Source organism: Schistocerca gregaria, chromosome 3 (genome assembly GCF_023897955.1).
Source record: "Schistocerca gregaria isolate iqSchGreg1 chromosome 3, iqSchGreg1.2, whole genome shotgun sequence".
NCBI lineage: Eukaryota > Metazoa > Arthropoda > Insecta > Orthoptera > Acrididae > Schistocerca > Schistocerca gregaria.
The window spans coordinates 926801089-926816410 of NC_064922.1; the positions used below are offsets into that span (position 1 = coordinate 926801089).

The following is a 15322-nucleotide window of genomic DNA, read 5'->3' on the forward strand; positions in this document are numbered from 1 at the left end:
TGAACCAATAACAGGAAATAATTGTTCATGCAACGGTTAACGACTGGACTTTAAATTCTGAGATGCCAGAGATGATCATAACAGATCAGGGCACTAAATTTATGCCGAATCTGATGAAGCAGTTGTGTTGGCTTCTACAAAAAAAGAAGCTGCAGATTAGTGCACTACATCAGCAAGCCAGTGGGAGAATAGAGAGGGTACATCATGTAAATAGTTACCATAGTGACTGGGCTGCTCTACTACTGTATGTGGTAGCAACCTATAATTCGAAGGTACACAATAGAACGGGGTTATCATCACACAAGATTTTATTTTTGCCTTAGGCGTAGGGTAGCCCAAAGCCGACCCTTAGTACTCTTTGGCCCGCAAGCCTGTACTGGGAACATCAACATAAGCAAAGAAATGTCTCAAGTACCATTGAACTGATGTGGGATGATGCAGAGACGAAACACAGAATGAGTCCAAGAATGTGAAACAGCGAAAACAGCATAAATATAAATAATGGAACAAAGAGTACAAACATAGAGTAGCTAACTTGGAACTTTTACTCCGAACTAGTGTCCTGCAAAATATGAACAGTAGAAACAGCTCCTTCATGCAGCCACACTTTAGCTACACAAACATTCAGTGGGCTAGATTACTCCAGGAAGATGAGTGTAGTGACACAGTCACAAGTGGGGTCTGCTGTCGGAATCAAGTCACTTGCAGACACCCCTGAGCTCAGCACTTGTGCCATGCGGAGGCTCTGCAATCACAAACTGGGCACTAGGGTAATGACTGGGATTTTGAGATATTTTGATGGTCCACATATGTTACCCCAGCTGCAACAAGTGCTGCCAGGGTGTGTATGAAAGCTGCCTGCCTGGACTAGCTGAGAAACTTCCTGGCAGACCGACACAGTTTTAATCTGCCAGGAAGTTTCATATCAGCGCACCCTCCGCTGCAGAGTGAAAATCTCATTCTGGAAACATCCCCCAGGCTGTGGCTAAGCCATGTCTCCGCACTATCCTTTCTTTCAGGAGTGCTAGTTCTGCAAGGTTCGCAGAAGAGCTTCTGTAAAGTTTGGAAGGTAGGAGACGGATACTGGCAGAAGTAAAGCTGTGAGTACCGGACGTGAGTCGTGCTTCGGTAGCTCAGTTGGTAGAGCACTTGCCCGCGAAAGGCAAAGGTCCCGAGTTCGAGTCTCGGTCGGGCACACAGTTTTAATCTGCCAGGAAGTTTCATATCAGCGCACACTCCGCTGCAGAGTGAAAATCTCATTCTGGCTTCCTTATATTGTGATATTCCAACCTGGAGTTTCCATTGTAATAATGACTGCTATTCTTATTCACAACATGTACAACATGTCTGCTGATATTATGTGCACATCATGTGCTGGTTTCTTATTTATATGTTCCTGATCACACTAGATAAAAAGAAATAATATACAGAAGCTGAAGGATAGGTAAATGTCTTTAGTTTCCCCTTTGTTTCATGCACACGTTTTGCCATGAGTTAATAAAGACTGGTAACACTTTTTATGAAGATGATGTTAAGAGCAAACCCTAGGAGATTTTACTGAGTATAAATGACAACACATAATCAGCGACAGAAAAATTTTGCAAAAATGATAATGCAAAAATAACACAAAACTAGCAGTTTCTACAGAAATAACATGTAGTCAACAATTTTTACAAAATACTGCTCATCAACAATTTTCTCAAATATCATGAAATTTGTCATTTCCCTAATAAAAACATTATACGTCTGAGAATGGCACTACATCAATAATCGTAATCAAGAGTTATTGAATGTTGGATTTTGACTTCTTATTGCCTTAAGGCCGAGGTTCGTGTGTAAACTGAAACTGATGGTTCATTCCCCCTGTACTATGAGGTGGCGTCAAAAACGGCACAGAAATGGAAAAAAATAACCGAAGTATTTAAAAAAAGTGAAATTGCCAAATATTAATGACAAAACTAGCAAAAACAGAAACAAAAGTGACAAAAAGCAGCAGCAAAATTAGTAAAAATGGTGAGATTGAGGGAAGGGGAAATAATAAATAGCAACATTTGCAAAAATAACAAGAACAAAACTTGGCAAAAGTAGTAGCAAAATTGGAAAAAATAATAGTGAAATTGGCAAAAAATAACAGTGAAATCCACAAAATAACAACAGCAAAATAGACAAAAATAGCAGTGAAATTCATAAAAAATTACACCAAATTTACGAAAACATTTTGAGGGGAAAAAAGAACCAATGAGTTTGACAAAAAACTCACACCACATTTGGGAAAAAAATACACCGAATTTGGCAAAAAGAATACACTGAGTCTGACTGAATCTGGCAAAAATATAGCACTGATATTGGCAAGAAAGGGCCCCCTAATTGCCAAAAAGTAGCACCAGCATTGGCAAAAATAGCACCAAAATTGGTTAAAAATTTCACCAAAACTGATTAAAAATAACACTATATTTAGTTATAAGATAAAACAATTTTTTCCTGTCCCTATGCGTAATAGGAAAAGTCAACGTAAGCACAAAAAAAGGAAAATGGTCTTTCAAGTTTTGTAATCTGGGTGCAATCTGTAAACTGCGTGACAGAGAATGTGATAACTAGAAAATTATATTTTTTCACATAGTTCATTGGGGGCACCACAAAGTAGCAGTGATACACAAATCAAAGAAAAGATATTAACACGAAAGATTTTAAATTTTCATAGAGTCTTCCATCATTACTCAGTTTCTGTTTTCAATGATAAATATATGCTAATTAGTAAATGTACCTTTGTATAAAGAAACTTATGTAGGCCTAGTACTGGCTAACAAAACTAAGGAATGATTTCTGCACCTGGAGCGAACAACATACCTAGTTGTAGAGCTGTGGTGTTCCAGCCTGTACTGCTGTAGCACCTACACCAGCAGATGGACCATAACTTTCATCATCCCCACGACGCTTACAGCCCCGCATGGTAGTAGCTGATTCTGAGAGTTGTACTACACGCATCTGATCCTGCATAACTTTTGTTTCAGTTACATGCCTTTCCAGATCACTTTCTTGCATTGGTGGTAGCACACAAGGAATGTATCGAGCAAAGAGATCTGGATAAGCCAGTGCATAATCACCATGGCCCAAAGAATGCAGCCGTACAAACAGTCCTAATAGTACAGAAGGATCCACTGCAAATGGCCTTGATAACAGATCTCGTACACTGCCTGTAACCAAAAACAAATGCATTTAACGTTGTTTCATATGATTTAAAAGACTTAATAATTTTTAGTATACTGGCATTCAAAAACACTAGAGTACTCAATGTGAGGGGGGCGGGGAACAAAATAAAAATAAAAAGAGGGGGGGGGGGGAGGGGCACCCTCCATACAACCACACACACTAGTGGGGATGTGGGTGTGTTAAATACAGTACTCAACACTTTGAAGACCAAACATGAGCACAGCTCGTGCCACAACTCTGTCTTAAAACGACCGCACCAGAGTATAGGTCCTGCTGAATTTCCTTTGTCCATAAGCCATCTATCACTCAAAAACTTGAAAACTGGATTCTTTTCACATGAGAACCATGCATGGATGTCTCGCTACCTGTCCCTTGACTGGTGCTGCCTCCTGTTGTCAATTTATAGAATTATTTCAATGGAAACAGTAACTAGTATAATGGTTACTGTGGCAAATGGCTGAGTCAATATGGTTGTACTGACATAATTTTGTGGGAGTGCTTGTTAGGTTTCACGGTTTCCATTAACTCTGCTACAAATACGTCATATCTGTTGAGTGAGCAAGAAACTTTGAAAGCTCAAGAGGAAGAAATTGCTCAATAATTCACCTCAAAATTTTGGTGGGATAATTATACTTTCTGTCATCATTATTTTAAAACTTGTTATTTTTCGAAGAACTAAAGTACACATGAAAAATAAATCTCACAGCTGGTCATTTTTTAATAAGTATTATTCTTGATGGTACATTAACTACACACATGAAACAAACTCTTTAAATATATTAAAAACAAAGATTCCAAGACTTAGCAAGCGGGAAAACGCCAGTAGACAGGCACAATGAACAAAACACACACACAGAATTACTAGCTTTCGCAACCGATGGTTGCTTCTTCAGGAAGGAGACATATGTCTGCTTGTGTCTGTGTATGTGCGGATGGATGTGTGTGTGTGCGCGCGCGCGTACACCTGTCCTTTTTTCCCCTAAGGGAAGTTTTTCCGCTCCCGGGATTGGAATGACTCCTTACCCTCTCCCTTAAAACCCACATCCTTTCGTCTTTCCCTCTCCTTCCTGAAGAAGCAACCATCGGTTGCGAAAGCTAGTAATTCTGTGTGTGTGTTTTGTTCATTGTGCCTGTCTGCCGGCGCTTTCCCGCTTGGTAAGTCTTGGAATCTTTGTTTTTAATATATTTTTCCCATGTGGAAGTTTCTTTCTATTTTATTTACATCATCATTAATTTGAACCTAACTCTTTAAATAACTGCATAAATGCCCGGCTTTCTAGGTCTGATATTCTTCTAAGTGGCTAGTCTCCAAAGGGTTAAGTCATTTCACTGTTGAATATGCTGGAAGCACCGTTCACATTTCCCAACATAAAATGCCATAAGACATTTCAAGACTTAAAAAATAGTATGCAATGACACTTTTTTATTCTTAGCAATGACTAACTTCACTCACAGTATGTGACAATGTGAAGTCATCAAGAAATTTTAGCCTGTGTGGTAGATTGTATTCCTTGTTCTGATTTGGTTTAGTGTGTCTTCTTTATCTAAAATGCACTTCACTATAAATACAGATAGATAATTAGTTTCACAAAGAGCTGCAGATATTTTTATTCAGTACCTAGTTTCCACCTTTTACTACAAAAAACAAATGTAACTTATGGCCATGACAACAAGTGGCCAACAATGTGAAACTTGCCTCTCTCTGACAGTTGAGCTTGCTCATTAAGCAAGAGGCACTACAGTAGAAACTCAAACCTGGTCCAGTTTTATCACAGAGAACTGTCAAAAGTGAAAATAATGGTGTCAGATATATCCTAGGACCAACTGGGGTTCTGAACCATTGGATTTATAGTTTGTCACTGACACTGCATCACATGGTATGCTATGGGATGATTTACGACTATGGTTGGCAGCTCTGAATTCAACTGTTATGAATAGGTATAACATATTTTCCTGTTCTTTATATTGGTACTGTAATAATTTAATCACCTATAAAAGATTAAAAATAAACCAAGTGTGTTACTATTGTTGTGGTCTTCTGTCTGAAGACTTACCAATTTTCTATCACCTTATGGCACAGGATGTGTTCTACCTACCTATCCTTTCTCTTAATCAAGTTGTACCACAAAGCTCTCTTCTCATCAATCTGATGCATTACCCATTCATTAGTTACTCGATCTACTCATCTAAGCATTAAAATTCTTCTGCAACAACACACTTCAAAAATTTCTGTTCTCCTAGTAAAAGGTTTTACAGGAGGAAAATATAAGAGAGCAACACAAAAAAATCCACATTCCGTTACAGCGTTCATTGAACATGTCATGTTGTGACTGGCTAACATAATTTACACCGATAAGCCGAAACATTATGACTAGTGCCTCATATTACATTGGATCCACCTGACGGCACTGCAGGCATGTGAAATGCCAACAAGTATGTCAGCGAAGCAGACCCTAGCGAAGATATGGGCAGTAATTGGGGAAATCCATCAGGATAAGTGGCTCTGGCAAAGGGCAGGTTATTATTATGCAGTGTCTGTGTACAAATATCTCGAAAACGGCAAAGCTGGTCGAATGTCAATGTGCTACTGTCATGAACATCTACAGAAAGAGGTAGGAGGACAGTGAAACTACCACTAGGTACTAAATGGTTGGGCATCAATGACTCTTCACAGAATGAGGAGTCTGGAAGCTTGTCTGCTCTGTAAAGTACGATAGACGGTGATTTGTGCCACATCTGCCGAAAATGCACAATGTTGGTGCACACACACAAACACTTCAGAGCACACCGTTCATTGCACATTGTTGAACATGGAGCTTCATGGCAGATCACCTCTTTTTGACCAACAACATCATCAGTTACAATTGCAGTGGGATAGGGACCATCAGGATTCGACTGTCAATCAATGAAAATGTGTCAGCTCTTTGTGCTAATCACATTTTTGCTACAATATGTTGATGGTCGTCTCCACAAACACCGTCATCGAAGTGAATGGCGGCTTGAAGCATGCCACGGACACAAGCTGGTGGGAGCAATGTTATGCTATGGGAGACATTCTCCTGTGCTTGCATGGGACCTGTGGTAGTAATCTAAGACATGCTTGACACTTGTGAACCACCTGCACCCTTCTTGCTTGACTGCAATGTCATGTTACAGCAGTATAACTGACTGTGTCACAGAGGCAGAAGCACGCTACAGTGGTTTCAGCAACATTATAGCGGACTCACATTGATGTCTCGGTGACTAAACTCGCCTATTATTTATGCAAATTAAATGACTTGTGATAATATTATGAAAAGGATAGTTGCTACTCACCATATAGCGTTGATGCTGAGTGGCAGATAGCTACAACAAAAAGACTGTCATAAAATGAGCTTTCAGTCAATAAGGCCTTCATCACACACACACACACACACACACACACACACACACACACACACACACAAAAAGTGCATGCGCGACTCACACACATATGACTGCAGTCTCTGGCTGCTGAGGCCACACTACAAGCATATTCTATCTCTCACAAAGGCTTTATTGGCTGAAAACTCATTTTCTGATAGTTCTTTTGTTGTGCCTATACGTCGACATGACTTCTCTGCAACTCACATCCAAGTGCCTGGCAGAGGGTTCATCGAACCACAATCATACTATCTCTCTACCATTCCACTACCGAACAGCGAGTGGGAAAAACGAACACCTAAACCTTTCTGTTCGAGCTCTGATTTCTCTTATTTTATTTTGATGATCATTCCTACCTATGTAGGTTGGGCTCAACAAAATATTTTCGCATTTGGAAGAGAAAGTTGGTGACTGAAATTTCGTAAAAAGGTCTCGCCGCGACGAAAAACGTCTATGCTGTAACGACTTCCATCCCAACTCGTGTATCATATCTGCCACACTCTCTCTCCTATAACGTGATAATACAAAACGAGCTGCCCTTTTTTTGCACCCTTTCAATGTCCTCCGTCAATCCCACCTGGTAAGGATCCCACACCCCGCAGCAATATTCTAACAGAGGACGAACGAGTGTAGTGTAAGCTGTCTCTTTAGTGGACTTGTTGCATCTTCTAAGTGTCCTGCCAATGAAACGCAACCTTTGGCTCTCCTTCCCGACAATATTATCTATGTGGTCCTTCCAACTGAAGTTGTTCGTAATTTTAACACCCAGGTACTTAGTTGAATTGACAGTCTTAAGAGTAATCGAATTCCAACGGATTTCTTTTGGAACTCATGTGGATCATCTCATACTTTTCGTTATTTAGCGTCAACTGCCACCTGACACACCATACAGCAATCTTTTCTAAATCGCTTTGCAACTGATACTGGTCTTCGGATGACCTTAGTAGACGGTAAATTACAGCATCATCTGCGAACAGTCTAAGAGAACTGCTCAGATTGTCACCCAGGTCATTTATATAGATCAGGAACAGTAGGGGTCCCAGGATGCTTCCCTGGGGAACACCTGATATCACTTCAGTTTTACTCGATGATTTGCCGTCTATTACTACGAACTGCGACCTACCTGACAGGAAATCACGAATCCTGTCGCACAACTGAGACGATACCCCATAGCTCCGCAGCTTTATTAGAAGTCGCTTATGAGGAACGGTGTCAAAAGCTTTCTGGAAATCTAGAAATACGGAATCAACTTGAGATCCCCTGTCGATAGCGGCCATTAGTTCGTGTGAATAAAGAGCTAGCTGCGTTGTACAAGAGCGATGTTTTCTGAAGCCATGCTGATTACGTGTCAATAGATCGTTCCCTTCGAGGTGATTCATAATGTTTGAATACAGTATATGCTCCAAAACCCTACTGCAAAACCGACGTCAATGATATAGGTCTGTAGTTAAATGGATTACTCCTACTACCCTTCTTGAACACTGGTGCAACCTGCGCAATTTTCCGATCTGTAGGTACAGATCTATTGGTGAGCGAGCGGTTGTATATGAGTGCTAAGTAGGGAGCTATAGTATCAGCGTAATCTGAAAGGAACCTAATCGGTATATAATCTGGACCTGAAGACTTGCCCGTATCAAGCAGCATCTTCACTATGTGGTGAGTAGCAACTATTATTTTCATAATACTGTTACAGTCCATCCTGGATTTTCCATTATTGAACTTTACATGACCTGTGCATAGACATCTAATGCCACTTACCTCCACAAACCTACCAACAAACTGTCACATCTATGATACTCAGTAGCAGTTATGTATTTCTTTCCAAAGATGGATAAACAAGCTGTTAAGCAGATGGTCATACTGTTTTGGCTCATCAGTGGACATGTTTTGTAATTAGGTATCAAGTAACCAAGAACGACACGTGAGGAAATGCAACAAATCTACGACGACGTGATAACAAAGCTTAAAAATTTTAATTTCAACATTCATCAAAAAGGAAATTTGTAAGTGGAATCTTGTATTTTAGTTTATGTTAATGTAATTTAAAATAAGACAACAACATTAATTTCTCCCATTTTTGTCATCTTTCTTCATCTGTGCCTCTCTGATGCACGAAGAGCTAAACATATATTTCCCTCTTCAGATACTTATCATTATTGCCTTGAACAAATCTATTTCCTTTGTCTTGCAATATAAGTATTGGCATTCCAGCATCTCGCGTCATTTGGCAAATCCATGTGCTCCAAACAATATGAAAGTTTGTTTAGTATAAAATAATTAGACCTTTATTCACTAGCTGGATGAAAACTTGTGTCTTCTCTGTCTTGATAAACAACTCACTGCTTGTACTTTCTTTTCTGTCGTATGACCTATATTTTTATTTGATTAATCCCTCTGTTTGTAAAGTATGTAAATGTAAGAACCAATTCATAATGCATATTAGTTGAATACTTACTCATTAGAGTATCTATATGTTTGTTGGCTACTCGCACTCTGAAAAGGTCCAGCAATTCATTCTGCAATGTAGTTTGGAGTCTCATTTCAACGAAGAACTTATTCTGTGGGGAAAAAAGTGAATGTTAGATCAGTAACTGATAAATATTTTTGCAAAGAGATGACACACACAGTGAAATTACAATGATCAATGCCTAATTAGTTCTGAAAACCTTCAAAGAAACAGTCAAAAAATGCAAACATTTCTTTTACAAACAATTCAGTGTTACTGTTCTTGAATTGTTCTAGCATCCCCATACAGTGTTTTGACAAGTGACTCTCACTTTAGAATAGCAATCATTCTCTAACATACACTTACTCATTGGACAGTACTGACTGTCACCTTAAAATAGGCATTCACTCACATGAAAATTTCTCTTCTTGAATTTCATTTTTTTCACCCACCACATAGCATTTTTGTTTGGAATCAAGCTACTGTATCAAAATACCTTCCCATCATTTGTAGGTTCAAAATTGGGAGTTAAATCTTCAGAGATGGAGTATACTACAGAGTGTCTCACATAAAATCGCTAGGTCTCGCATACCGGTCAATCATCTCTAGTCAAAATGCCTGTGAAGTGGCAACGCCATCTTTAAAGTTGGCTTAAACTTCACTTTAATGAAAAGTTCAATGCAGCTTGTTATTAGTGCATCAGTTGTTGTAAGAAGCTCGAATTGTTGAGTTGTTACAGAAATGGGGCAGTTTGCATTAGAAAAACAAGTTGATATTGTGGAGCGTTACACAAAGTTTCCTGGTAGTAAATTCCCCAGACCAGCACTATTAACGATCTGTATAAAAAATGGACAGCTATAGCATACATTCAGAAAGTGTAGAGGAACAGGCAACTGACAGTGAGGACCACTGAAACTATAAACAGAATTCGCATGAACATTATGAGAAGTCCTCGTAAGTCAGTAAGGAGGTTACCAAAGCATGTTGGTGTATCTCGTACATTGAGTCACTGTGTACTAAAAGATGTGGAATTCAAAGTTGTCATGTGAGAGTGGTGCAAGAGTAGAAATCTGAGGAGCAATAAAAAAGAATTAATTATTGTAACTGGTTGTTAACATCAGATGGCAGTGGTTACTTGGACCCATTGCTTTAATTCATGTCATATGAGGCCTTGTTCCATTTGTCAGGTTATTTAAACTCTCCGAATTGCAGATACTGGTTACAGGACAACCAACATATTCTGCATAAAGAACCTCTCCACTCAGAGAAGATAGGTGTTTGGTGTGCGTTGTCCGGCATGCAGAGTATTGGCCCCATATTTTTCAATCACACCTAAATCAGTGCCAGATATCTAGATATCTCTGACTGTTTCTACGCACAATTAACAAATGCAGAGAAGCTGTATGCAGTATTCCAACAAGATGGAGCAACCGCTCACACATCCAACCACAGTATGTCCTCCATCACCAACATGTTCCCTGACAACAGACTTGCCTCTGGCCCCCCAAGATTCCCAGACTTAACACTGTGTCCTTTTTATTTACGGGGCATACTAAACAGTGAAGTGTATTCTGACAATTCTTCACACAACACATGACTTTAAATGGAACGTTACTAGAGAAATTAACACCATCACACTATCAGCATTACAGTGTATTGCTGGTAACGTCATCACAAGAAGATGGCGATGCCTGGATACCCATGGCCGCCTCTTCCAAGACCTCTTATAAACAGGAAGCTACATGTTTTTTAATGTTACTAGTACCTATTCTTTTTTAGTCAGTTCATTGTTACTTGAATCTCATTCATCTCATAATCTTAAGACAAGGCCTCACTCATGTAGTAAACTAGCTATAACTTCCACATGGGAAAAATATATTAAAAACAAAGATTCCAAGACTTACCAAGCGGGAAAGCGCCGGCAGACAGGCACATGAACAAAACACACAAACACACACACAGAATTACGAGCTTTCGCAACTGGCAGTTGCTTTGTCAGGAAAGAGGGAAGGAGAGGGAAAAATGAAAGGATGTGGGTTTTAAGGGAGAGGGTAAGGAGTCATTCCAATCCCGGGAGCGGAAAGACTTCCCTTAGGGGAAAAAAAGGACAGGTGTACACTCGCGCACACACACACACATATCCATCCGCACATACACAGACACAAGCAGACAAAGTACATAACTGTTTTTCCTGCAACAAACCAAATTTCTGAACACAACTTCCCTTCAGTTCCATTTCTTTCCTATTTCTCCAGGAAAGAAATTTGTACCCAGTTTCACCAAATACAAATTTACAGCAATTTGCATGCAATGCAACAAGTCACTGGTCATCACAATAGCCCATTGTGGTGAGCAGTGCATTATCCTGGAAGAAAAGCATGTTTTATTTTTTCTTTTCACACCAACCTTGCCATTTCAGCTTGAACTCCCTATCCAAAGGACCCAGAAATGTTGTATACGAAGATAAAATCTCTTTTCTACTGTTTCACAGTCAATTGTAGCTATATTTCCTGTTGATCTCAAACAGCAGGCCTATTAGCTTTTTTTCCAACAAAATATTATTGGCTTTTTACAGTACACTTTTATATTCACCAACATACTGTTTGGATAAAGGTTTGTCTCAATAGTTAGTAATACTGAATTTGCATTTCATAAATTATCATGTGCCCCTCTTTGAAATCCATCATATTGTGATCCAAACAAAATTTTTCAATTCAGATTTTGAAGTAAATGAGGGGGAGGGATTGTGGAGGCTGTTATCAAATGAACATTTTCTTGTAACAATTAACACAAAATTTCCTTGTCATACTGCCCCCAGAAAGGACAACAACAAGGGATGGTACATCAAAGAACTGTATTTGTCATAACTCTCCGCATACAAGTAGATTATAATCAAAATAATATTTCCTTTAAATTACTATTGTTCACAAGCTAGAACGTTTTGGTAATAAATGCCATCATATCATTAATGCACCATAAAGTAGTTGTTCTGTTTCTCATTTCATTAACAAATAGCAAAAAAATTAGAGTCTTCCAAACTGTTTAATGATTCTTGACAGTGTACTACATTTACTGATAAATATCTGGTCTTCAGAGTATAAATCCAGATATATTTTGCAATTTTTGAGTGATGGGCTAGCCCATTTCAAGAACCACATAATGTTTCCAAAAGAAAAGAAATATCCCACCTCTAAATGACTGTATTTTATAATGTCATGTGACTAGGTCCTCCCGTCGGGTAGACGGTTAGTTGGGTGGACTGATTACTTTACAGTCTTCTTTAAATCAGTGTTTGACATTACATCATACTTTACGAAACAGAAAATACATTTATTCAATTATGCAATAAATTGTGTAATTTTATTTGATTCCCTAATTTATTCGAGTGACTCCTAGTCAGCAGAATAATCAGTCTCAGCCCCCCCCCCCTTCTTTTAAGGGCTTGGGTAAAAGCCACTATCTGACTAGGATAATGTAGAGTAGTTTATTTTTGTCTCACAGATGGTTTAGCACCCCTTAATTGGCACTCATTTGCATGGTCTATGTGCCAGGCCAGGCTATGTTTCTGGACAGAAGCATTTCATTCTGATACTGGTTCCTGTCAGATTACACTTTTCTGTGTGACTCCTGTAGAGAACCAACAGAATGTGCAGAGACAATATCACATGCTGCTTGCAGAAATGTGGCCAGAGCAGTGAGCTGGAAGTGTTCGTTCTCTTTGGATTTTAGTCCACCGCAGCCCAGCCACATCCTGGTGGCTAGGATGTCTACCTAGGTGCACCATCTACTTGTTTCAGGCATATTTACTTCTCAAATCTCCCTTTCTTATTACGGCCTTATCTGTTACCCACTCCATGCTCATCCTAGCACTGCACACTTGTTAGTAGTAAAACACACTTCGTTCATAAACAAATATGTCAAATGTTGATGAATGTCTTAATATATTTTGTGAAGGCCGTACCTCACAGCTCATAAATATTCGAAAAAAATCGTATTTCAAATTGGCATGGATTGCTAACGAATTATGCTTTGTTTACTACTGATTTTAATCTTCTGACCACATTCAAGTACCAAAAGTACATGTAGCCATATTCTTATGGTGGCATGACATAAAATACATCCCTGTAGAGTGATCACAGAAAAAGGTGGGACTTTATTATGATAATGCATGAAGACTATTAACTCTGTTAGTACATTTTATTACTGACTGTATTTTGTATGCATTTCAATATTGATGGCAGTCATGCAGGATGGCTTTTATTTTATTGGACACCTCACTAAGAATGTTGCCATGAAGGATCCTGTGAATAACTGTATGATACCTGAAGATCATCATAACATAAAAACTACTAGCAAATAAAGAGTTATTTATCAGCAGCCCTTATTGGTTTCGGAAATGATTACCTTTGCTTAATATCTTAATGTTTGAGGAAGGTGTGTCTTGAACAAAAATGTGCTACATAAATAATAGCGTTTCAGAATTAGTTAGTTTTGCACCCTGAAGTGAAGAAGCTTTTGCTAAAAATCATGTTACACAAATATTTCGGAACTGAAGAAACTGAGATGTCATGGAGACATAGATATCTGCTCGCTTTTTTTTTCTTTTTCTCAACTGAATTAAGTCTAACTTACATCACTAATGAATTTTCATTTCAACATAGGCTATTTACTTTAAAGTATTGACCATTTTAATACCATTTCATAAGGTGCTTTTAATTCTAAGAAGTGGAACAATTCTACACCTACATAAAATGTATGAAAACAACTTGCACAAGCCACACAGCTTCTAATAGTTAGTCCGACAGTAAAATAGTACATATTTCACGAACACAATGAAGTTATTAGTAAGAGTCGCTATTGACCATTTTAGTAGTGTCTGTGGTTAATCTTTTTGACAAATAAAAGGCACTTTACTTATTTTGAGATTGGTAACAGATACTAAGGAAACAGTCATAATAAAGTTAACTAATGAATGACTGAAGACGTGAAAAATTAAGATTTGTCATCGCAGTTCCTGTCTCTCCAAACATGAATCACAGACTACTTGACAACAATGGGAAATTCTTTCTTGCTTTCTTTCTATAAAAGAAAAGAAAAAGCAGTACTTTGTATAATTTACAAATTGGAATTCAGTTTACTAACCATGAATCCAAATATAGGTGTTATCTGGGGAACAGCATTCAGGTACAGTTCTAATGCATCACGAAACGAGAGAACAAAGCTCACAGAGTCATCATCCTGAAAAATAAAAACACACAAACTGAAATTCTATACCAACACCAGCTTGGTTACAGCAAAATGTACAATTTAAAAAAAAAATCTCTCACATGATTTTGATAATGAGCGGTCTTCTTCTCCCTTAAGGTTTGTTCCACTTCATCTAAATGTTTAGAACAGAGCTCTAGGAGATCACCATGCATCTTCTCTGCAGATCCACTACATACACATTTATATACAATGGCGTACATCTGCTCAAATGATACCCAACCAATCGGTTTATTTTGCAGTATCTTTTCAATTGCTTCAGACAAAGAATTCCATGAATCAGCTTCATAAACGATACACTGCTGAACAGCTGTAGGAGACAAAACTCAAACTTAGCTAAAAATTGAAAAAGATAGATGCATACCGAAACGAATGGTTATATTACGGGATATTGTCAGTAAATGAAACCTGCATTATTAGAGCGGAGATCAAGTTTATACGCTTTGAGAGCGAAATCTTCCTTCACCTTACGTTTCGATTCACCTAAAATTGACGGATATAGTAATATTTACCTAAATATTGTTTTAATTTCTATCACGATACTTACTAGAATCCATTTCTAGCAACAATCTAATTGGTTCACGGTTTTATAACTACTTCTCAAACATTCTGTTGTTTTTACACATGTAAAACAAAATAAACAATAAACGCGTCTTTTCAAAAAGTGTCGCAGCCCTAGTTGACAGTTCCAACACACAACGATAACATTTACAAACAGACGTTAGGTGCGTTCCATTTACACGCGATCCGCGTAACGACTGTCATTTCCTATGGCGACGAGGAACAATCATTTTTATTTCTTATTTATTTATTGTTGATTTTAGCATACATACTTTTAGTCACCACAAAATAAAAGGATTGACAAATATGTTAAGGTTACATCTGAGAGTCATCATACATCCATTTTAGGGCGTATATTCGTAAATTTGTCTTAAGATAGAAAATGTTGTAGGTACCCAGTAAATATAGTTGACAGGTATTGAAGCAACTAATTCAGTT

The 15322-nt window shown here is 38.3% G+C and overlaps 1 protein-coding gene across 1 annotated transcript in view; it reads right to left on the reverse strand.

The window, feature by feature from the left end:
• The window catches only part of LOC126355801 (CDK2-associated and cullin domain-containing protein 1-like), a 53971-nt gene extending 38890 nt beyond the window's left edge, over positions 1–15081 (reverse strand). Inside the window, exons 1-5 of the mRNA XM_050006223.1 lie at positions 14871–15081; positions 14386–14633; positions 14201–14296; positions 9068–9170; positions 2848–3194 (exon numbers count right to left, since the gene is read on the reverse strand). Of these exons, the coding sequence (XP_049862180.1) occupies positions 2848–3194; positions 9068–9170; positions 14201–14296; positions 14386–14633; positions 14871–14880 (804 nt within the window). The 5' untranslated portion in view covers positions 14881–15081. The remainder of the gene's footprint in view (positions 1–2847; positions 3195–9067; positions 9171–14200; positions 14297–14385; positions 14634–14870) is intronic.
• Positions 15082–15322: the final 241 nt, after the last annotated feature.